General features: G+C 39.8%; 1 protein-coding gene across 3 annotated transcripts in view; it reads right to left on the bottom strand.

Moving 5' to 3' along the window:
• BANK1 (B cell scaffold protein with ankyrin repeats 1) overlaps positions 1-17,931 on the bottom strand; it is a 161,612-nt gene extending 143,681 nt beyond the window's left edge. For all 3 annotated transcript variants that reach the window (XM_072862618.1, XM_072862619.1, XM_072862620.1), the window contains exon 1: positions 17,724-17,931. In XM_072862618.1, coding sequence (XP_072718719.1) covers positions 17,724-17,886 — 163 coding nt within the window. In that variant the 5' untranslated portion in view covers positions 17,887-17,931. The remainder of the gene's footprint in view (positions 1-17,723) is intronic.
• Between the last annotated feature and the right edge of the window lie 5,228 nt (positions 17,932-23,159).

The following is a 23,159-nucleotide window of genomic DNA, read 5'->3' as shown; positions in this document are numbered from 1 at the left end:
GGTAGGGCCATCCTCCCTGGCTGCAGTGTAGAGCACATTTTTTACGTCTTGCCCTGCCCGGACTGGCCCAAGGGCTACTGCATGAACTATCTCCTGTTTAATTTGTTCAAAGGCTTGTTGTTGCTCAGGGGCCCATTTGAAATCGTTCTTCTTCCAGGTCACTTGATAGAGAGGGCTTATGATCAAACTGTAATTTGGAATATGCATTCTCCAAAAACCCACAATGCCTAAGAAAGCTTGTGTTTCCTTTTTGCTAGTTGGTGGAGACATGGCTGTTATTTTGTTGATCACATCCATTGGGATCTGACAACATCCATCTTGCCATTTGATTCCTAAAAAATGGATCTCCTGTGCAGGTCCCTTGACCTTACTTTGTTTTATGGCAAAACCAGCTTTCAGAAGGATTTCGACTATTTTCTTACCTTTCCCTGTTGCCTCAAACGATGAGGTCATCAATGTATTGCAGGTGTTCTGGAGCCTCACCCTGTTCCAGTGCAGTCTGAATCAGTCCATGGCAAATGGTAGGGCTGTGTTTCCACCCCTGGGGCAGTCGATTACAAGTGTACTGAACGCCCCTCCAAGTGAAAGCAAACTGTGGCCTGCACTCTGCTGCCAAAGGGATTGAGAAAAACACATTAGCGATATCAGTTGTGGCATACCATTTGGCTGCCTTTGACTCGAGTTTGTATTGAAGTTCCAGCATGTCCGGCACAGCAGCACTCAGCAGCGGCGTGACTTCATTCAGCCCACAACAGTCTACTGAAGGTCTCCACTCTCCATTAGACTTTTGCACTGGCCATATGGGACTGTTAAAAGGTGAGTGAGTCTTGCTGATCACTCCTTGGTTCTCCAGTCGATGAATCAGCTTATGGATGGGAATCAGGGAGTCTTGGTTGGTGCCATATTGCCACTGGTGCACCATTGCGGTAGCGATCGGCACCTGTTGTTCTTCAACCTTCAGCAACCCCACAACAGAGGGGTCCTCTCAGAGACCGGGCAAGGTGGACAGCTGTTTAATTTCTTCCGCCTCCAAGGCAGCTATACCAAAAGCCCACTGGTACCCTTTTGGGTCCTTGAAATACCCTCTCCTGAGGCAGTCTATGACAAGGATGCACGGAGCCTCTGGGCCAGTCCCAATGGGGTGCTTTTGCCACTCATCCCCAGTTAGGCTCACTTTGGCCTCCAGTACAGTTAGCTCTTGGGATCCCCGTCACTCCAGGAATACAGATGGGTTCTGCCCCTGTATAGCTTGATGGCCTTAGGGTACACTGTGCACCAGTGTCCACTAGAGCCTTATACTCCTGTGGGTCTGATGTGCCAGGCCATTGAATCCACACAGTCCAGTAAACCCGATTGTCTCTTTCCTCCACCTGGCTGGAGGCAGGGCCACTCTAGTCCTGGTCACAGTATTCATTACTCACTTCTCGTAAATACAAGTCAGGAGTTCCTTCATTAAAATCAGGAGTAAGATCAGCCCTTCTACTCTGTCTGGGGAACTGTCCACTGGAAACTGGAACAGCAATTTTCCTGGAAGAATGCCCTTTTGTGATTATTTTTCCTTGCAACTCACATACCCATGCCTCTAGGGTCAAAGTAGATTTTCCACCTCTCTTCCTCATATCCTCTCTGTGGTCATGCAGGTAAAACCACAGGGTGGCCTGTGGTGTGTACCCTCTATATCCTCTCTTTTCAGCAGAGGGATGCTTACTCCTAATGGCTGAGACACTGGTCCGTACAGGTGGGGAGTAGGACATATCCTCTTTGAGTTGCTGGACCTCCTGGGACAGTTTCTCCACAGCTGAGGTGAGGAAGGAAGAGATACTTTCTTCATATTCCCGGAGCTGGCTAGCTGCTTCATCTGCCATTGGTCCCTCTCCGTCATTCCAGGTCAGTATTGCCAATGAGTTGGCATACAACAATGGTGCGCTCTGTACAAACTTCTGCCACATGGGTCATGTACAACGGACTTCCTCTGGATCTTTGGTTAACTGCTCGTTGTCCAGGTCCCCATAAATCACCTCCAGCATGGCTAATTCCCTCAGGTACTGGATACTTCTCTCCATGGTGGCCCATTTGTCTGGGCAATCTATAACATCTTCCTTGAAGGGATATCTTTTCTTCATACCTGACAGGAGTTGCCTCCAGAGGCTAAGGGCTTGTCTCACCAATAGCTAAACCCACGACACTGAAGTAATACACTACTTTCTTTATGATTGCTGTGGAACAAGTCTTTAAGGTCACATGAAAACCTGAACAAGCTGTATCAAGGTTGTATTGACTGATGCTACTGCTACTAGAAACAACCACCACCTGAAGCTTTCCCTTACACTATCACTATAACTATAGTTCTATAAACATGAAACATTTTAAACAAATTTCAATTTCAAAATTTCACTGTTAGGGTAAACCAAAGTATCCTTTTATTTAGTTATTTATTTTTAAATTGCCAGTGTTTCTCTTATCAGGATCTCTCTAGATGTGCCTATCCTTACTTACCCCAGGGATTTTTGGATTTAAGATCACATTTAAAGTCTGCTTGTTTAAATTCAACTTCTTTACTTTTTCTTCTGCCTTCTGTTGCTTTTTTCTCTGCCACCTTTGATTCCATTGTTACTTCAGTTTCTCACAAATTCTTATATCTAATTCCTTCAGAATAAGAAACAACAAATGGAAAACATGTTCTGCAGATATTAATTATTGCTAGGGGAAACAGTCTCATGAAATCCAGTACATTTACCTCTATCACAAGAGAACATACTTCAGAAAATGGTGTGTATACAACAAAACAGAAAGCACTGATCTTGCAAGCAATAACATTTTGGGCAACTTGCTGTGGTCTAGCTGCTGTCATCTGGGGAGGTCACACAGTAGCACTGCTGTATCAAACACAAGTAAGATGTCTTACAAATGAATTAGTTTAATTTGTACACCAGGGACTTGTCAGACACTGATCATCAGACAATCACCATTATATGACAATGTTTTTCAATAAATATCACCACTTATTGCAATTTCTGCTCAGAGATTTCTGTGTTTCCTGCATTTGTAATGTGGTCAAATACACTGAATTAACCATAGATGACATCCCAACAGTTCCTAAGTTACAGATTATCATTGACACAAGAAATCTGTCTGGTAGAACTCTTAGAGCAGTCATAGAATCACAGAATGGTTTGGGTTGGAAAGGACCTCTAAAGATCATCTAGCCCAACCCTCTGCCATGGGCAGGGACATCTTTCACTAGATCAGGTTGCTTAAAGCCACTGTCCAACCTGACTTGGAACGCTTCCAATGATGGGGCATCCACAACTTCTCTGGGCAACCTATTCCAGTGTCTCACCCATACTTCTTTAGGTTTCTAAAACTATTATGTTTCCTTTGCCACAAGTCAGCAGAGTATCCAGGGAGGGCTTCCGACACCCCATAAATCAAATGGCTTGATCTTCTGCTTTTGCAGATTGGTTTTAAATCAATTTTTTATGCATCTCATTTACTTGAGCATTCATCCAGAAATTAAAGGAAGCGTGAGAAGCAGTTTCTATTTGATGTATAACATACCTAAGCTGTGAGGCTATGTAAGAAGGTGTCCTCCAGTTTCAGCTCTTTTCTTTTGTCCCTTTCTGACAAACATGTGACAGTCACCAAAAAAACCCCAAACAACAACAAAAACAAGACAAATCTCTAATCAGTGTTGGACAAACCCTTTATATTTTTGTGTTGACCTTTTAAACAGCATTCATGCTAATGATGCACACAGAAGGAAGTAAATGAAGTAGAAAATAATTACATAAATACGTGTAGCTTCATAAAATGAGCAATGACAGAGCTAACAGTGAGTTAGAAACCAAGCTAAATAAAACATTCAGCAACAACCTCAGTAGAAAGCTTACTTTCTCTATATTAAATCCACCTCAGCTTCCTCTCTACTGCCTTAAGACAAAGATTCTAGACACTAGCTATATAACAAACTACTTTTATTTCTGCCCATCAGATAGAAAGAAATCAAGGCTTGCACATGAGTGCAAGCCTGCCTTCACACAATTCACCCATAGGATTGCAAAATCAACTGCAATGCCCAAATATGGTTAAAGCTTACATGAGATTCAAAAGGCATTTTTCCAGCAAGCATATCTCCTCAGTATAAGTTTAACATATGCAATTATCTTCCCCCCGCAAAATATAAATTCTCAAAATTATTACCAGTCCTAAAATAGGACCAAATTGGAGAGTTACCTGGGTATCAATTTTAGGTCCTCCTGTAGTGGACAGCTCGCACAGAAAGGTTTAATATAACTACTACTGCCTTTGACCAAATGGGTTGCTTCCTGGAAATGAACCAATTGGAAGTTCTGTATGTTCAGGTTCTTGCAAAGAGATTTACCATGCCATCCATACATACAGAATCACAGAATTGTATAAGGTTGGAAAAGACCTTTAAGATAATCGAGTCCAGCCGTAAACCTAACACTACCAAGACCACCACTACACCATGTGCCTAAGCACCTCATCCAAACGTCTTTTAAATACCTCCAGGGATGGTGACTCAACCACCTCCCTGGGCAGGCTGTTCCAATGCTTGATAACCCTTGCGGTGAAGTAAAATTTCCTAATATCCAGTCTAAACCTCCCCTGGCACAACTTGAGGTCATTTCCTCTCGTCCTATCACTTGTTACCTGGGAGAAGAGACCGACCCCCACCTCTCCACAACCTCCTTTCAGGTAGTTGTAGAGAACGATAAGGTTTCCCCTCAGCCTCCTTTTCTCCAGGCTAAACAAGTCCAGTTTCCTCAGCCACTCCCCATCAGACTTGTGCTCCAGACCCTTCACCAGCTTCGTTGCCCTTCTCTGGACACGCTCCAGCACCTCAATGTCTCTCTTGTAGTGAGGGGCCCAAAACTGAACACAGTATTCGAGGTGCGGCCTCACCAGTGCCGAGTACAGGGGGATGATCACTTCCCTAGTCCTGCTGGCCACACTGTTTTTGATACAAGCCAGGATGCCATTGGCTTTCTGGGCCACCTGGGCACACTGCTGGCTCATATTCAGCCGGCTGTCAACCAACATGCCCAGGTCCTTCTCTGCTGGGCAGCTTTCCAGCCACTCTTCCCCAAGCCTGTAGCACTGCATGGGGTTGTTGTGGCCCAAGTAAGCAGGACCTTGCACTTAGCCTTGTTGAACCCCATACAATTGGCCCCAGCCCATCGATCCAGCCTGTCCAGGTCCCTCTGTAGAGCCTTCCTCCCCTCAAGCAGATCAACACTCCCGCACAACTTGGTGTCGTCTACAAACTTACTGAGGTTGCACTCGATCCCTTCGTCCAGATCATTGATAAAGATATTAAACAGGACTGGCCTCAGTACTCAGCCCTGGGGAACACCACTTGTGACCAGCCACCAACTGGAGCAAACTCCACTCACCACCACTCTTTGGGCCCGGCCACGCAGCCAATTCTTTACCCAGCAAAGAGTACACCCGTCCAAGCCATGAGCAGCCAGTTTCTCCAGGAGAATGCTGTGGGAGACAGTGTCAAAGGCTTTACTGAAGTCTAGAGAGACAACATCCACAGCCTTCCCCTCATCCACTAGGCGGGTCACCTTGTCGTAGAAGGAGATCAGGTTGGTAAAGCAGGACCTGCCTTTCCTAAACCCATGCTGGCTGGGCTTGATCCCTTGGTTATCCTCTACATGCCATGTGATGGCACTCAAGATGATCTGCTCCATACCTACCATACTTTACTGTAATTGCTGTATATTCTCACTCTTGGATACAAACAGGAAAACTATGCCTACATAATTATGTAAACTGGAAGTATCTCACCAGTACTTTCAGCTTTTCAAGCACACTATCTTTCATTTCTAGTTAGAAAGGTACACAATAGAAAGTGAAAACAAATCCTTCTTGAACCATTTCTGAGACCAAATTAAACCTTCTCTCACTACAGTCAGAGAACCTGTGTAGTTCAAATATAGTAAAACTGAGAAGCTTGAGGGGGACAGGACAGGACCAAGAAATTATGAAGCATCCTGCTTTTTACGTGATCAAGCCCCTCATTGTTTGACCAAATCTATATAACCAAATTTTTACTTTCCTCTTGAATATCCAGAAAAAGAAAAATCTTAAAAAGAAAACAGGCTGATGCTGTCATAGGTCTATCACCATATTCTTTGTACATACATTTTATTGGTGTCTAATCTAAGACTCCTCAAGATACCACAGTTTAGCATGCTACTGCATGCCAGCTGCTCAGCAATAACTGATTGCACGTTTGGTATAGATATGAAATACAATGTGCAGCCTTACATTTCCTCCTCTGAAGTTTATACTGCCCATGCTCCATCTTTCATTTACAGCAGATTACTGCTATAACTGCACAGACATCTTAAAAACACAAAAAAATCTCACTGCTACCAGAAGGGGCAGTCCTACACATCTCTACTATACAGTTGCTTATACCTATCCTGGCAATTTTTTTTCTTTTTTTTTTATTCGCCACTTCAATCAACTCCCCAGCCTGCTTTGCCTCGCAGTTGCCTAAACGATTCTGTTGACAAAAGGGAAAATGAGGCATGGGATAAATTCAAGCCTCTGAAGTTAATGGGAGGGGAAGATTGCCACTCGCAGCAACAGCTATGGCTTAGAGTGAGTCAACATTAATATTCAGTTAAGATCATGAGTATACTTTTAAAACAAATCATCTGATTGTCCTCTCTTACCAGGCTTTGCTTCACCTTACCAACTGGCCCTGGAGCACATAAACTGCATACCTTTCAGATTAAAGTAAAACAGAATATGTGCTTCAGAATCACACCTAATGCATGCCACCTGCTAATGCCATAGGACCAGACTAGAGCAAGTTCAAAATAAGCTCACTTCAATGTACCCTGCATGGCTTTCAGTTCCTTAGCACCTACTGCTGGCCTCTACAAATCCCCTTCTGTAGGGAGTACTATTTACCAGTGTGGAAGCAGCCTTACAGCATCTGGGAAACTAAGTCCTGAGAGTGCTCACTGACTTGAGCACTCCACAGCCACTCAATGCTTAACTGTAGTAACGTGAACATGCATCTGAGCTCCCACTCACTCTTGCACACTTGTACCAAAGCAGGTTCTTCAAGCAACATTTTTGAACATAGCCACTTTCACTAAATTCATAGCTGGTACAGACTGCAATGCCATATGTTCCTGTGGTATTTAATGCACTTATAGGTACCTGGATTGGAACTATTAGAACTACAACAAAATGAAATACTTATTAAATTAAATGCTTATGATGACATTAAAATTCACTGCACTAAGAAGGAAATAAACTAAGAATAAACTAAGAAATAAACTAAGAAGGAAAATATCCAGAAATAAAAGTACATGTTCAAGAGTCATTTTCAAAAAATCACAGTTGCTTAAACCTCTTGTAAAACTTTTCATCAATCTGATCTTCCAGTAAGAAACATAAACCTACAAAAAGAGAGGAATTTAAGTTTGGAAATGCTCCTCTAAAGACTCCTACTGCTTTAATAAAGACTTAGATTCTTAACTATCAGACTATCATTTATCCAGTACTGGATTGTTTCAGGCAAGCTTTTTTTTTTTTTTTTGTTAGATGAGTGTGAAAACTTTGCTCTTTTCAGCAAACTAAGCAAAAACAGACTGTTTTGGGGTGAGTATGTACATTTTGGCAATTTAGATTTTACAGTGCTCATCTGTGACATAATTGCAGTGAGAGAAATAAAATAGTATAATTGAATTTTACAATATTTTAAGTATGGTTAATGTTCAACCCTTGATTTCTGATAAAAAGGACTAGCTTTTCACAGAAGTCTCCAAAACGTTAAATCCAATTAATGAGTTGTCAAAAAAGGATAGTTCTGCCTTTTTATGATGTTATTTGAGGCATGTTTTAAAGAAGAGGTTGTGTACAAAATGAATAATAATGATTATTATACGTTATCCACAATGAACACTACGGACTTAACAGCATGTGGGAGTACAAAATTTATGGTATATACTATCTACTTGCAAGCTAAAATACAGGAATGTGGATTGCCATTTTAATGAATTCTATAAGCTTCAGTGTTGGAATACAGGTTGTAAGTTTGCCAATGAAACAGAGCTGTTTTTAAACTCTCGTAGAAAACCAACTGACAATGGTTTGGCAAGAGTGCTACAAGAAAATTAAAATGAAACTGTCCTGAATGTACCCTGTAAGCAGAAAATACTTCTGTTTCCAAACTGATAAATGTAGGTTCTGCCTTAAACTTTCACAGAAAATATCTTTTCTCTAATTCAATCATTACAGACTGTTCCATGCATTCAAGGCCAAATTAGATTTGGCCTCCTCTAAAATGGTTAATCTTGAACAGGGAACAGAATTGATAAGAGAGAGAAACAAATTTGGAAGTTGTGATAAGATTATGGTGTTACAAAAACAGAATGCAAGTATGAAAACCTTAAAAAGTTTTGATTAAAAACACTGGCAAAATTTCCTCTGGTAGTGCGCAGCAACAAAGCCTCATTGATTAAATAGAGCTATTCTGACATGCACTAGCTGGGGAATTAGCCTTTTACAGGGAGGAAGTCTACAGCAATTGGAGATTCAGTGACATGCTCTAGTAGCAGACATCTTGGCAGGGGTGGAGGAAAAAAGGTGTCTTGAGTTTTCTGCATTTTTATTGGATTTTCTAGATAATATTGAACATCCTTTCCAAGCAAGACTTTTTCTATTCTTTGATTCAATCTTTATTAAATTTTCTAGTAGCTCTACCTTTTAAAAATACTATCTGAAAGATTCAGATAAATTTGAAATGTAAATTATCTTTAGATATTAAAGTAAGATTAAGCTGCGAGAAATTACTTTCCGGACATAGCTAAAATAATGTAGACACTCATAAAGACGTTGTGTGGTCTATCTGGTTTACTTAAAGGCCTAATCAACATGCTTTGAAGTAAATGCAAATTGAGACTCATAAATCACATGGATTGTTTATTTCAGTTCCCTTGAACAAACAAAAGGCATTTGAGAAATAATGATGATCAAATAGTAATTTTTCAGAAGGCTTTTTTTTTTTTTAAAGTCAGCTCCAAAGTTCTAAACATGTTCGATCTGATTGAGCCAGCTTCTCTTTAAATGCTCAGCTAAACTGAGCTTATAATGGGAAGAAGTTGTTCTATGTAGACACAGTCTGCTTGTACATTGTTAACTGCATTGGCCATTTTCTTAGGATTTTTCATATGTATGCTCAAGCACACAGTCCTGGCTAGCTTTATGTGCTTATCAGTCATAACTGAATTATGTGAATGCTATTGCAAACACTTAAAAAAATCTTGGTAACAAAACCTCTAGAGAAATCACTATGTGATGAAGGATTTTATCCTGAATACTGCATATTTACCAGTTTCCTGGTGTATTACATATCTTTAAAAGGAAGCTAATCAAAGTCAGATATCTGTGTTTTGCTGTCTGTATGGGTTTGTTCATTAAAAAAGAAAAAAAAAATTGATTTCTGTCAGTCATGCATATTATAGTTTAACAAAGAGCAAGTGCCCAAGTCTTTTCAATCACATAAACCTTAATAAATCAGAGGAACACCACACTTGTGGCTTCTGATAAAAGTACGCTTGTTTTCATTTAGTGCCCACTATCACATTAGCATTAAACGGCTTTGAAGCCTGTACTGTATTTAGCATTTCATTTTTACAGAAGACACTAGCATTACTTAAGATTGGGGCTTTTATTTTCAGTCCTCAAATGGCTCTAAATTGTCCTTGTTCAATTCATTCCAGGCATACTATATTTTTTCCTTTCAGCTATTTAAACTGTAAATGTTTCATGAATAAATGAAAATGATGAATAATAGAAGGGTGCACTATATGAAAATGTTTAACATATATATTATTCAATTTCTTAAAAGTTCAATTAATAAATGCTATTCCATACATTTTTCTATTTTTTCAAAACATTCTAGAATTTTTTGTATTTTCCATTAGAAAATAAATAATGCTTACTATTTCAATTGTACCTTTAATCTGGTATTAAAAAAACCTAAAACCCCACTACTTTTTATTGACTACAATAAATGAACTTGAATTACTTATTCTTCATGTGTTAACATTCCCCCTGTGCTATAGAGAACAACTAAAAAAGTGTAATGTTCAGGGTTTTTTTAATTTGGAAGTATAATGATAAATAGTGAGTGAAAATATCATTACTTCGTTACACTTTTGACAAGAAAATAGCTTGCTTTGTTCAAGAGACAGAACAATGTATGTCCCCAACGCTGAGAGACTTGGAAGGTAAAGTACGTTAAGGCATGAACTGAACTGTATGTGTATTCTCACACAAGGACGTGAATGCATTAGAGAGCCTTTGACAGGATCCCAGTCGGGGGGGGGGGGGGGGGGGGGGGCGACGGATGGGACGGGACAGGGTTGTTTACCTTTTAGTCTGACATTATCTTTATTTCTTGTAAGAAGATTCTTTTATCTGGTTAATACAGTATGTCTAGGGTAGGGGATCTAGGATTAGGTATTAGCTCCTAGATCCAGCTGTGCTATTCAGGTGCACCTTAATTTGGTGTCAGAGCAAAACTCAGGCATCCATGAAAACCTCTCTTCCTTCCCACCTCTGATGTTGGTTTCCATAGAAAGGAAACCCAAGAATGTGAGCTGTACAGAAGCTGCGGTACGCTTCAGCAGAAAGACCAGACACAGCCATAAAAGTCACTTGGCTGATGAGACGGATGTTTTACTTGTGGTTTTAAGAGGTTCTGCTAAATTGAGAGGTAAGACTGAGAACCTTATAAGAATGCAGTCTCCTCATCCCATCCAAATTCTTTACCTCAAACTCATGTGCAAACTCAGGAAACTGCTGGAGTATGTTTCACAAGGGCAAAGAGAAGAACAAGAAATGTGTGCAGGACCTATGGACTTCAGAGGCAGAGGAACAGAAGTTTTCTTATAAAATGAAGGAATTAAGAAATAAAGACATCTACTAAGACATTCTAGTGGAAAAGGGGGAAGACATTTGCAGGGTTTTTTTCAGCTATGAAAACCTGCAAAATTCAGCAACTCACTTGAGGCAAGTTTACCAGTAGGTACAGAGGGAAAAATACAGAACTTGACAAAGGTATTGCATTTTAGCTTCATAGTCTTACATGAATTGTCCCTAGTTCTTAAACAGAAGTAACAGCAGTTACAGAAATCCCCATTCCCTTTTTCTAAAGAACATCCTTAAGTATATACATACACACTTTCAGACAGACATGCACATCACACCACATGCAATGGAAATATTTAAAATTCCAACAGATCACCAATGAAGTTTTAACAATTTTTCACCCATTTTCTTTTGCTTGCTTTTCTTTTTTTGATTTCCTGATTTTAGTGTTGTATTTATCAATAATAACAATGAAATATTGCAGTATGAATCTGTAGTTGATACAAACATAGATCTCAGCTGTAGAAATAAAACTATGGTGTAATACATCAAGACAGCTGGATATGCTAGAGACAGCATTTCCAAGAAAAAGCCCACTACTCTTAATATCTGTTTTGAGGAACCCATTACTGCATTGACCACTGGGAAGGTGGAACATATGCTTGTAAAACCATCTCCTTTCTCATCTCAGCATCCTCTAAAAGCTTCTCTAGACAGGAAAGCTAAGCCCTGCACTGCACATTGCAAACCACCACTGTATCCAAAATCTGCACAGACGCTCAAAAAGACTGCAAAAAGTTGAATAGGCTTGGAAATTACTTTTTTTTTTTGCAGTTAAAAGCAAACATTGCTGTTTTACTATTTCTACTATTACAATGTCTTCATTTTTTTTTTTATATTTAGAGAGATAAGGGTCTTGGGTTTGTAGCATTAAGACACTCATATCTTGGGTATCATTCCTAGTTTTCTATGTCATTCTTGGACAAGCTGTATAATTTAGGACATCTTATTATCTCTCTTCTTTTTTTTAAATATTACAATACCTTAAAGGAAGCATTCAACACCAAGATAACATAACAAGTTTCAATGAACTACCATAAATACTGAAAAGAAAAAAATCCTTCCGTGCAGCATCCCACCCAAGGGAATTCTTATTGCTAGGACTACCATACTCTTTCTCTAGGTTTAGTTTTGGGTCTATCTGCACAGCAAAGAACTGCTGTATGAAGACTTACCCCTTGCTTTTTTCACACTATTACAGCACTCTGAGTATTTAACTCTTTCTGCCCTTGCCAGAATTACATTTTATTTGCTTAAAACAGTGTGGGACCTGTAATTAAGTGTATTCGCAACAATTTTTGCTCTGATCTCATTGCAGACACAAATGTGTCTTCTACATGTGCCTGAACATTAACAATAGTTTTCCAGCATTTTACATACAAATAAGAGAGATACCACTCTAACAGCCATGTTCAAGTCAGTTTTATAAACAGGCAGCAGAAGCAAGTCATAATAAATACAGAAATAAATAAATGTATTTTTATCCTTTTAATGTTTTGTTTCCCCACAAGTTGAAAGCTACTGCCCTGACAGTTCTCATGCAGCTGATCAGTTACCATTTAGGTTTACTGCAGACCTGCTTATTTTCAGTATCTGCATTAGCCATCCAAGACTTTACTTCAAAAAGACCGAGTACTCACAAATCCACCTGTGGTAAAGCATAACAGCAATTCCTAAGCATTTTGAAGATAAATCCCAAGTATTTCAAGAAAGGTAAACAAACAGGCTCCTAAAAAACATGTGGACATTTCCAAAAATCTATCCATGAACTGTCCCAAATTTTCAAAAAAGCTAATCTCCTAAAAATAATGGGAACTACTTGGCACTACATGCTTTTGAAAAATCTTATCATCTTTTTCAATAACAGCTGTCATTTACTTATATTTTTGAAGTACACTGATACTATCTTCATGATGAAAAAGGAAGGAAGAAGGAAGTTTGCTTTCCTTTTCTAATTGCAGTATACATTACTGTTTACTTCAGGGTTTGAATGCTCTGAATCAATGCTCAGATGCTATACTAGTAAAATACTGTTCGCTGATGAAAGTAGTAACTGACTATCACTGAAAGCTGACATTCCAAGTAGGCTATACTCAGGCAGTAACTGTATTTCCTATAGATATGTTGTGAGTTCTTATTTGTCATAAAAGTGATTTCAAGATACTGCTAAAATGAACTGTACTTACTGTTGAATATTTATTTGTTTTTAATAATATGTAATATTTGGCAATAGAGTCATTAGTTGGCAATTGGTCATATAATAAAAATGACTGCTCATCACCCCTAAGCTCACAAGAAGCAATGAACCATAGCCACAAACCATAGCTATTTATAAACACCTGTATAAAGTTTCAAGTCATTTACAGCGGTTAAGCATGTGATCTGAAATCAAAAAGGTGCTTTCCAAACTCAGCTACACCTCTGCTTGAACTATCTCAATGTCAAACAGTGTAAGCCTTATCTTATTTAATTGTACACAAAGACTCAGCAAAACATTAAAAAACAAAGTAATGATGGGACTGCTTCAGACCAGTTTGCTTTAACTGTCAGGCCTGCAATAGAATAAATTATACTCTGTGGCTTAATACAAAGCCTTGCTTTCTTACTATGCAGGGAGCCAATAAACACTAAATAATCATCAATATTATCACATGAAATAGATCCCAGTTTAAAATTTAGATCTTGGTATTCATGACTCCCTTCTTATCTTCACAGCAGTTTCAAAATGCCTAGATACTTAAAATACCATTCTGAGCTTATTACTTTTGTTTACATTTAATAAAACCTAGCTGTTTATCACAGATCACAGTGTAATAGTCTGATTTTAATTTATACAAAGGTCAGGGCAACTTTATTTTTTTCATGATAGCCAGAAATGACTGGACCTCCCAGGTGGATATAATTATATCACAAGCTATTGCTGCTGTTTGCATTGTGGCACTTAAGCTTATTAGAGGAGTTAAAACATTCTTTATTACTTACAAGCAAATAAAGGAGTATATAAGCTAACCAAATGCTCAAAGACCAGCTTCAAGAGATATACAGACAACAAAACAGTGACACCGTGGCTCTTGAGTCCCTGGACACAAACATTTTTCTTTCCAGAAACTGAGATCACTGCTCTTTCACCTTTATTGTGGCATCAGTTGTACAATTTTTCAAATGTGGGTGGTCAATTGCTTGCATGCAAACTTCAGTAATCACTGCTTGCAACACAAGGGAGACCAGAGAGGATTAGCATAAGGAAAACCCCTTGTTAGCATCAAGTTTTGAATCTGAATCAGCAACCCAACACTTCTGAAGACAAATGATAGCTTTGTGTTAATTATAAGGTACTTGAGCTTCAAAGCTTAATGGATTCAATTTTTCTTTTTGTCATACAATATTTTTTTAAAATAGAACATTCTAGTTTCTAGCCAACAGGCTCGCCTGAAAACGTTGCATCTGGAATACACATCAGAAGAACTTCTTTATCCACAGTGAAGATTTCCATTTCTACATTTTACGGAGACAGATTTCAGCTTTAAAATACTGAATATTATATTTTTGTTTCTCATTGCAGAAATATCTAAATGTTTCATCAATAACAAAAAACAGGAACTTCCTTTCAGAATAATAAGACTGTAACAGATGACAGCAGCTTTTGCAGTACTGGCTTCTTTGATACTCAAATTACTAATACATTATTATTAGTAATATTAATTATTCATATTATGATGCTATTGCTAAAGCTGCTTCAAAACTCCACCACTAGACCCCTTAGATTTTGAATCAATTCATGGTCCGAGACCTATTTTGTCCTAAAAGTGAAGGAGTTTAAAAATTTTAAAAATTCAAGTGATCCCTAATTCTTGAGAAAAACAAAAATCAAGTATTATTTGTGTCTATTCACTGGCTAGATTCCTCGCAGAATATCTGTCACGTAAACACTGTCCCTGAAACCTTTGGAAGCACAGAAGTGTACATCATGTAAATAAAGAGCACGCAATAGAAGATCTCTGATGATATTTATGTTCATGAGTATGGAGAGGAGTGATAACTCAAACATGGCATAGCCATTAACAAGTTATCCCGTCAGTGCCTCCTGTCTCAGGTGAAGACAGATGACATCAAGGATCATGCATTACAAATGTTTTGTCTCTACTAGGTACAGCATGTTTAATGGAATTTGCATAAAGAAGTTCATCTAGGCTAGGGTTTCCTACAAAGTACTGACAAGAACCAAGCATGTCTCACCCACCAAGCATCCCAAACAGTTTTCAGATTTGAGCTAGACTAGGCCTTGGGCAATCCACCCAAAGCAACTTCAATACCTCACAGCTAACATCCCATCAGGAGAAAACAGACATCTTGTCACTGTGGAAAGAAAGGTTTGGTGCTGTGGTAAAACTGCAAGAGGAGTCTATGCATGGAGGTCCCAGGTGGATGAGGCTTGCGCAGAGCAATACATGAAAAAAATGACAGAGACAAATGATGACAGAGTAGAAGGCCAGCATATTCACTGCTGGCTGAACCTACAGTTACTTGTTTCCCTGCCAATGCCAGTGAGTGGAACTGGCTGCAAGCAGCTGGGAAACTGGCCATCCCTCTTTGGTACTCTTAGATGTTTGCTCAGCAATTACTCCAGCAATTTCACATGCATACTCAGGATTTGACTGCCTTTATTCACCAAAAGCCAGACTTTAAACTGGATGACAGGTCATGCACAATTGTATACTGTCATTTATATAAAGTGATCACTAAGCAAACGTCTGTGATTATCAGAATATAACTAGTTCACATCTAGAAATATGTTTGCCTAATAACTGGGATAGTACATGCATGATTAAAAATGCTATTAAACATGCGGTTTTGCTCATGCACACTACTTTTTTCTTTAGAGAAGCTTCACTTGCAATACTGCAAATCTAGATAGCAAACCCTATCTATCAAAGGCTAGATACTAATAAAATAACTATATCCATTTTACAACCAGCCTTGGGTAGAAAGCAAAGCAGTCCCAAGTTTTGATATTTTATCTACAACTAACTTAACTACACAACAGCTGAGAAAGTCACTTTGCCTTTCTTCTCTAGTGTTTTCATCTATATAATGAGAGTAGTAGGTAGGGATGGCTTGCAATACTAATATCATTAGAATGCTGCATTTGATAATTAATAACTAATATGGTTACTTTGATGTTATAAAATGATACAAAATATTAGATACTCTGAAAAAACCTGTCTTGACATTTGAAGTAGTAACTTAAAATTATGAACCAGAACAGTAAACCAAAGCACTGAGTCACCTTTGCCTTCAGATCTCTCTTTTGATTCCTCATTCATAAAATGAGGATAAAATATTGTCCCGACTAATAGAAGAGTGACAAAGATAAAGCTGAGCTCCCTGCTGCAAGCAAGTCAAACCTCTGGCATCTGGCTGCACATCTTTCATTTCCCCTTTATTGAGTGCCCAGTTTTGCAGTCACTGGTTTAAGTGTTTCTGAGCCTTGCAAATGCATGTGAAAAAAACGGGAGCAGTAAATACACAGTATTTCTGTGAATAAGGAAACACGACTGGGAAGAATGAACACAGGGACAAGGAGTCAGGGGTTCCTGGTTCAGATTCAGGACTGCCTCTGATTTACATGTGAACCTTGTAAGTTATTTTATCTTTTCATCATTTTTTTCCACCAGTAAATGGGATTATAATAAAATCCACTACTGCCAAGGGAGTAACAAAATACACACTAACAGTTTTGAGGCACACAGATAATGTGACAAACACCAATGAAAACATAAATAAGGAAATGAATATTTCTGTGCAAAGTCTAACAGGGTTTTGCTGTACAGTATAAAATAAGGCTGGATCCCATACTGAATGCTGAGAGACTGAAAAAGGATGATCAATTTTTAATTAATAACACAGCATGTGATTAGCCAATTAAGACTATCCCAGAGTGGATATACACATAGGACAGTATTAACATTGCTCATACAACTTTTATTCTTTCATTTCCTAACTTTTTGGTGCCAGACTTCCCACTCTTCAGAGAAGTTACATTGTATACTGCAAGAGAATAATACGTGCATTGAATACCACTTGCAATTGAGGACTATTTTCAAGGAAAAGTTATCTAAAACTGTCTTGAGGTACTAGGAACAGCTGCGTCAAAAACTCTGGCACAATTTGTCATGAAAACGTGCAAATAGGTAAGATGAGTTGAAATATCAAAAGGAAAAAATTTTTTTTTTTTTACTAGCCATGCTAACAGGGTATGGACCCAATAAGCACCAAGATTTATCAAGAAAAAGCAGAGAATACCTCATGTAGGTTTCTCCACTTTCCAACACGACACTTGGACAACAACCTGGGGAAGCAAAGGAACTTCCCGGGCAGCAGCGCATCCCATTTCTCCCCACGAATTCACCACACACCGCCGCCGCCTCCACCCTTCACACCACCACCTCCACCCTTCACCAACATCCCCCCGAGCCCCCACGGGCAGCCCTGAAGAAAACCGCCGCGCCCGTTCTGGCAGCGAAGCCCTCCTTCACACCGAGCCCAAAAAAACCCCTCTTCATCCACGAGGCCTACCCCTGCCCGGCCCGTGCCCGGCCCCGCCGCATGCCCTCCGGCCGCGAGGCGGCGGCCAGCGGCTGATTCCAACGGACGGGCGCGCGCCCACCCTCGCGGGCGCGGCCCTCGCAGCTCGCCCGCCCGCGCCGCGCCGCCCCTCGCCGCCCCTCGCCGACCTGCCGGGCGCATGGTGCCGCCGCCGCCGCTCGCTCTCTCGCTCTCTCCCGGGCCAGAGGGCGCTGTCCCGGCCGCCGAGGTCGCCGCCCCCGGGCCGGAAGCGTGGGGCCGGCCCCCGCTCCTCCCGGCCGTGGGGCTCCGCCGCCCGCTCCGGCCCCCCATATCCCTCGCGGTGGGAAGCGTCGCCGCCCGGCTCTGAGGCAGGAGTGTGAGGGGAGCCCCCGCTGAACCACCCCCCCTCCCCCGCTGTTAGACGCCGTAAGAGAGCCCTCGACCGTCGAAGTTGGTTGGCTGTGGAGAGAAAAGGAGGAGGGAGTCGAGCCTTTCCAGCTCTGCAGAGTTTGGGGTTCAGTGCGAGGCTGCAGCAGGGAGCCCAGGGCATCCCAGGGAACCACTGCGTTGCGTGGAAAGCCCACCGAGATCAAAGGGTGCCCAGGAGATATCCCTCAGAGATCTCTGTCATAGCATCCATCACAGTTTCAGTGCCCTGCTGGGATGGTGTTCTGGTGCGGCATGATTTAACACCTGCGCTATAGTATGCCATATATTTATTTTTTGATGTGGCACAGAGGAAGACCAAAACCTAAAAAAGTGAGACAAGGCAGCCGGTGAGAGAAACTGCAAACACTTCAGCTCGCTGCTATGCTGGCCATCAAATTTAGTCAGGAGCCATTCATCAAGGTAGCATCTTTCAAGTTCAAAATAAAGTCCAGACCCACCAGGAGGAGCCGGAGTTGCCCCTTAAAATAGGATTACAGGAAAACTGGAAGTATCTTCTGGAAGAAAAAAGTGTTAATTTGGTTTCCAAAGGAAGCAAAGCTTGTCTGACTGCTCTTCACGCTTTCACGCATGGGTGTGTGCTTCTCACCCATCTGAACTTCTATGTTCCCCTTCCCTACCAGAACTTGACTTGTGGCTGATTTTAGTGAAATCTGTCAAAGGTTTTAAATATCTCAAAGGTGAAGTTGCTAAGTATCAGTTTCAGGAATGTGGGTGGCCAAAATAGAGGAGACAAATGCTCAGCTCTGCCTGAACCTAAGGAAAAGCTGCAGAGTGAATTCAAGCAGTATTAGGGAAAGGAAAATCCACATAGAGGTAGTCTTTTTAGATGCCTCAGCATGACAAAACCTTCATAGTTTGCATTCAGCCACAAACCACAAATCTGCAGGAGGCCAGACTCGTCAAAGAACTACTTAGGCAAAGCCCCTGCATGCTGCAGGGACCATATCCAACTGAAATATGTGAAAAACTGCACCATTGTGAGCTGTTGCTGTTTCTGTCATTACACAGGTAGATACTTGTTTTTTATTTGGTATGTTTTGGGGGAGGTGGGTTTCAATATCCTTTTGCTAATGACTGAGTGGTTTTGATGAATTTCTGGCTTGGCCTGGCCTACCACACAGAGGAAACCTCTAGCTACATATGCACAGGGAAAATCCAGACTAGAACCAATCATGTCAGTCTACATGCGCATCGGGAAGAGCCTAGAATACCTCCCATTGTTCCGTTCTGTTCATTTTTCACTTCAGGTTTCATTCATTGAAATTACAGGTATCTAGGCAATACCTCATTCCAGTACTGTATTTTTGGACACAGGGGATGCAGCGCTAGAGTGTCAGTAGTCCTGAGTTGTGAGCAGGATGAACAGGAAGGAGATACCTTATAATGGAGGAAGCAATATGTCAAAGATAAAACATTTGGAAATACTGTATCTGACTATTTTGCTAAGGCAGTAGTGATTGCTGCTTCTTAAAAGACGGGTTAGATAATGTGGTTGGATGTGATTGGGATGAGTTAGCAGTCTGAACTGTCACGGTCTTCACTGTAGAAATAAGAATTCATAAAAAGAAAAAAAAAGATAATTAAGTATAAATGTATTTAAATATAAAAATAACTAAAATGGAACTTGGAACTCTGTCATTCCAGTAAAAGCAAAACCAAATTAGGAGTTTTTCCTGGGTGTTAGGATGAGGGACAAAATGGAATTGTGATAGGCCAATTATTTACATTTTGAGAGGAAAGAAAAGTAAGCCAGCACTGTGGAAATGAGTCCTAAAAGGAAGAATAAGATTTGCTCTACTCAGATTTTAAACCAAACAACAGGGAGGCTTCTACTAGTCATAGAAAGATAAGCCTTCATCAGAGTCCAAAAGCAAGAAGCTCTGCTGCACACAGAGGCCTTGCTGGAGTGTTGGTCAATGCACGTGGCATGCATGAAGGCTTGCAATGGTATGGGGAAAATGTGTGTTCTCATCCAGGGGGGAAGAAGGAAGGGGTAGAGTGCTAGGGGTAGAGTCATCTGGATAAGGCTGGAAGGAGACCATCTAGGGCAGGTTGCTGAGAAAATGAAGGTAGAGATGGAACGTAATGCAGGAGTTGTGTTGTTAGATCACAGTTTAAGGGAGGATACAACTTGTTGAGGATTGTGGCAGTTTTAAGAAGGACTGCTCTGTGTAATGCAGATTGTTTGTCATGGGTTGTGCACTTTAACACCTACCTGATGATGGTTAGGCTGAATGTGTTGGGTCTGTGCTTTTAGTTGAACCTGACTGAGCCTTTGCTACTGAGCTGAAGTAGTGTTTGCTTGAACACTGTGTTTTCCTGAGCTATGTTGCTGCAATCACAGCTTTTGAGACCATGATACTGGATTTTCCTGGCCTATCCAGGAGAACGACAACACGGGTAATGGTGAGCATAGTGCTGGTCTCTGGAACTCAAGACAGTATTAGGTATAGCAAGGCCTACAGCCAGCAGCCTTATTTCTAAGAACAAAGCAGCTGAACCTTCTAACTGCAGGGTTATTGCCATCAATTTGTACTTCTTCCTATACCATCCCAGTCATGAAGGTTTTCTCTGGTTAGGTGTAATGTCTGCATATGACTGGATATTACTGCCAATGCCATTTCCAGCAAAAATTCCTGCTGACAAATTAAGTTTGCTGTGAAGTCTCTCATGTCGAGGTCTTCTCTACAAGCCCAGCAGAATAATTATGTTTCCCCAGTTCTTCAACCTCCTAATGACTGCACTTTGTATATATCATAAAATCAAGGAATTTATAGTTCATGCTGGAAGTGTAAGAACACTCACTGTTTCTAGGCAAGGAAAAACTATTTAAATTATTAAGCAACCTCAGTATTTGTCATGAAGCAGTGCTATATTAGAGGGAAAACAAACAAAAAATCCATGTTGAAACAAAAAGCATGTCTTGGGAATGATGTCAGTGTTGTGTTCAGGTTGTCTGGGTGTCCTCAATATGAATTTCAAGCTTCAATTTTAAGAAATTTAGTTCAAGTATAAGCTTATCTCCAAACATCCTAGATTCATAACACTAATTTGGGGATAATTATATACTTCTGTCATGCTTTTTAGTTTTAGTTTCTCACTGATCTTCTCAAAACTAATTTCTTGCTAATACTGTTTTTGTTTTTCCCTTCGTGAATTTACTGCTGTTGTTGGAATAGTGGCTTCTCGTTTCGATATAATTAATATTCAATACATTGCCAGTGTAATTTCCTACATATGTTACGTTTGTTTCCTACAGGTCTGCTAAGGTTTGAACAACATTTTGTGTGTTAAAGAACTTGAAGTGATCTTGAAAGATTTATTCATAGTGCATTATCAACTCTTAATTTTACTTGCAGCTTTCATTGTAAAATCCACAGATAATATTGCTAGGTTATACTACAAGACAGATAATATTGCTACAATTGCTAATATAAGCAGTTGGGAGTATAGCATTTCAGATGATGCTGTTTGTTTTTGCATTTTAGCAGGGGTTTGCATGTATGTGGGTTTTTTTAGATTCATGCTGTAGTCATGTTAGTTTATCTGCCCATGCACACAGATACGTCATTTCACTATCAGATGTTACTGTAGGAATTAACATGGATTTAGCTGAGTGTCCACTTGTCTAGTGGAAAAAAGGAGAAACTAGGTACATGATATATTTCTAAATATTGGTTAAATCTTATGAAGAGATATCAAAGAATTGAGTGTTACTCAGTTTGTATGATGGCTTTCAAGAAAGCAAGAAAATAGTGCTTGAGACCTTCCTTTTGTTACTTAAGTTCACACCTACTAAAATAATAATAAAGCAGATCTAGAAGGGAACATGAGTCCAAAAGAAAATGTTACTGTACACAGTAACACTGTCAGTTAAGGAAAAAATGAGTCAAGTGAGACAAATCTAATAGCTTCTTTCTCTAGTACTATTATGATTAAATTGGTTGATGACAGAGATGAAATATAAGAGAATATACAATAGGTGGCCTGAAATATAAAAGCACTGCCAGTATGTCATGAAAATGATTTGTGTCATTCTTTAATTTCATTCTTATATATATAAAAAATTCTGTTTCTTCCCATAGAGTCCTTGGTGGTCACAGCAGATAGTTTATATAGTTTTGAAGAAACTTCAGATACATTATACATCTGTGTGGATTTAAGAAAACCTCTCTTTACAGGTATAACAGAGAGCAGAAATTATTTTTTTTTTCCCGTCATCTATGGAGTATAATTTCATGTAGAATTACCTGTTATTGTGATTTAAGTTTTGGTATGCGTGCACAGGTCACATTAATCCTCAAGATTTTGCTTAACAAAAATCTATGAATTGGATGACATTTAAACCTTCCGTGGTAACAAACTGAATTAATCATGTTGTTATTAGGAACCAGTTCAAATGCTGTTTACAGCATAAGAAAGTCAATGCCACAATATAATGCTATATAGCAAGCTACTGTTAGATACTTAGGAAGGTAATACCTGATGTGTCTTGTCTATGTCTTATGGTAATTGTTGGTAAATATTAATTTTTAATGCCTGCCATCATGGTTGTTTTATACCTTTATTTGAAAATCTGTATTGAACAACTACACCACTAATAAACCACTTGATGCAGTGCCCAAGAGGATGTTAAAAAAAATTTAGATTCAATTGATTTGGACTCAAATCCCATTAAATGGACAACGGAGTGGCTTATGCATTATAAGTAAAGCTTGGTCATAAATGAACTGCTGGTTTGTCTTCCCATATGCAACCCACAAACGAAGGAATGACCAGAAAGACAATGAATAGTTGTTCAAGTCAGTTCAGACCCCCAATAGCAGAATACTGTGTTTCTTCACTTCACTGAAAGCATCACTGGATGCATACAGACTGGGTTTGTTAGACCTAAATTACTGTCTTTGGGCTGTATTCTTGGCTGATGCAAGTCAGGTTTATTCCTTCTTCACTCTCCTCAAAGTCCATGGACGTACTTTCCTATGCATCACTCTTTCTTCCTTTGTATCATATTGTATGTTGTTGTCAAATTAGTAAAATATCTGCCAGTATGTCTAGCAAAGTAGTGACTGCTCAAACCACACAGGATTAATGCTTGGCTCCTCTTTAAAATCAATTGTTAAGAATGATCTGGAAGATAAAGGAAGGGGACA

Source organism: Ciconia boyciana, chromosome 5 (assembly GCF_034638445.1).
Source record: "Ciconia boyciana chromosome 5, ASM3463844v1, whole genome shotgun sequence".
NCBI classification, from domain to species: domain Eukaryota; kingdom Metazoa; phylum Chordata; class Aves; order Ciconiiformes; family Ciconiidae; genus Ciconia; species Ciconia boyciana.
Note: the sequence above shows the minus strand (reverse complement) of the source record. Positions and strands in the feature narration are given on the sequence as shown.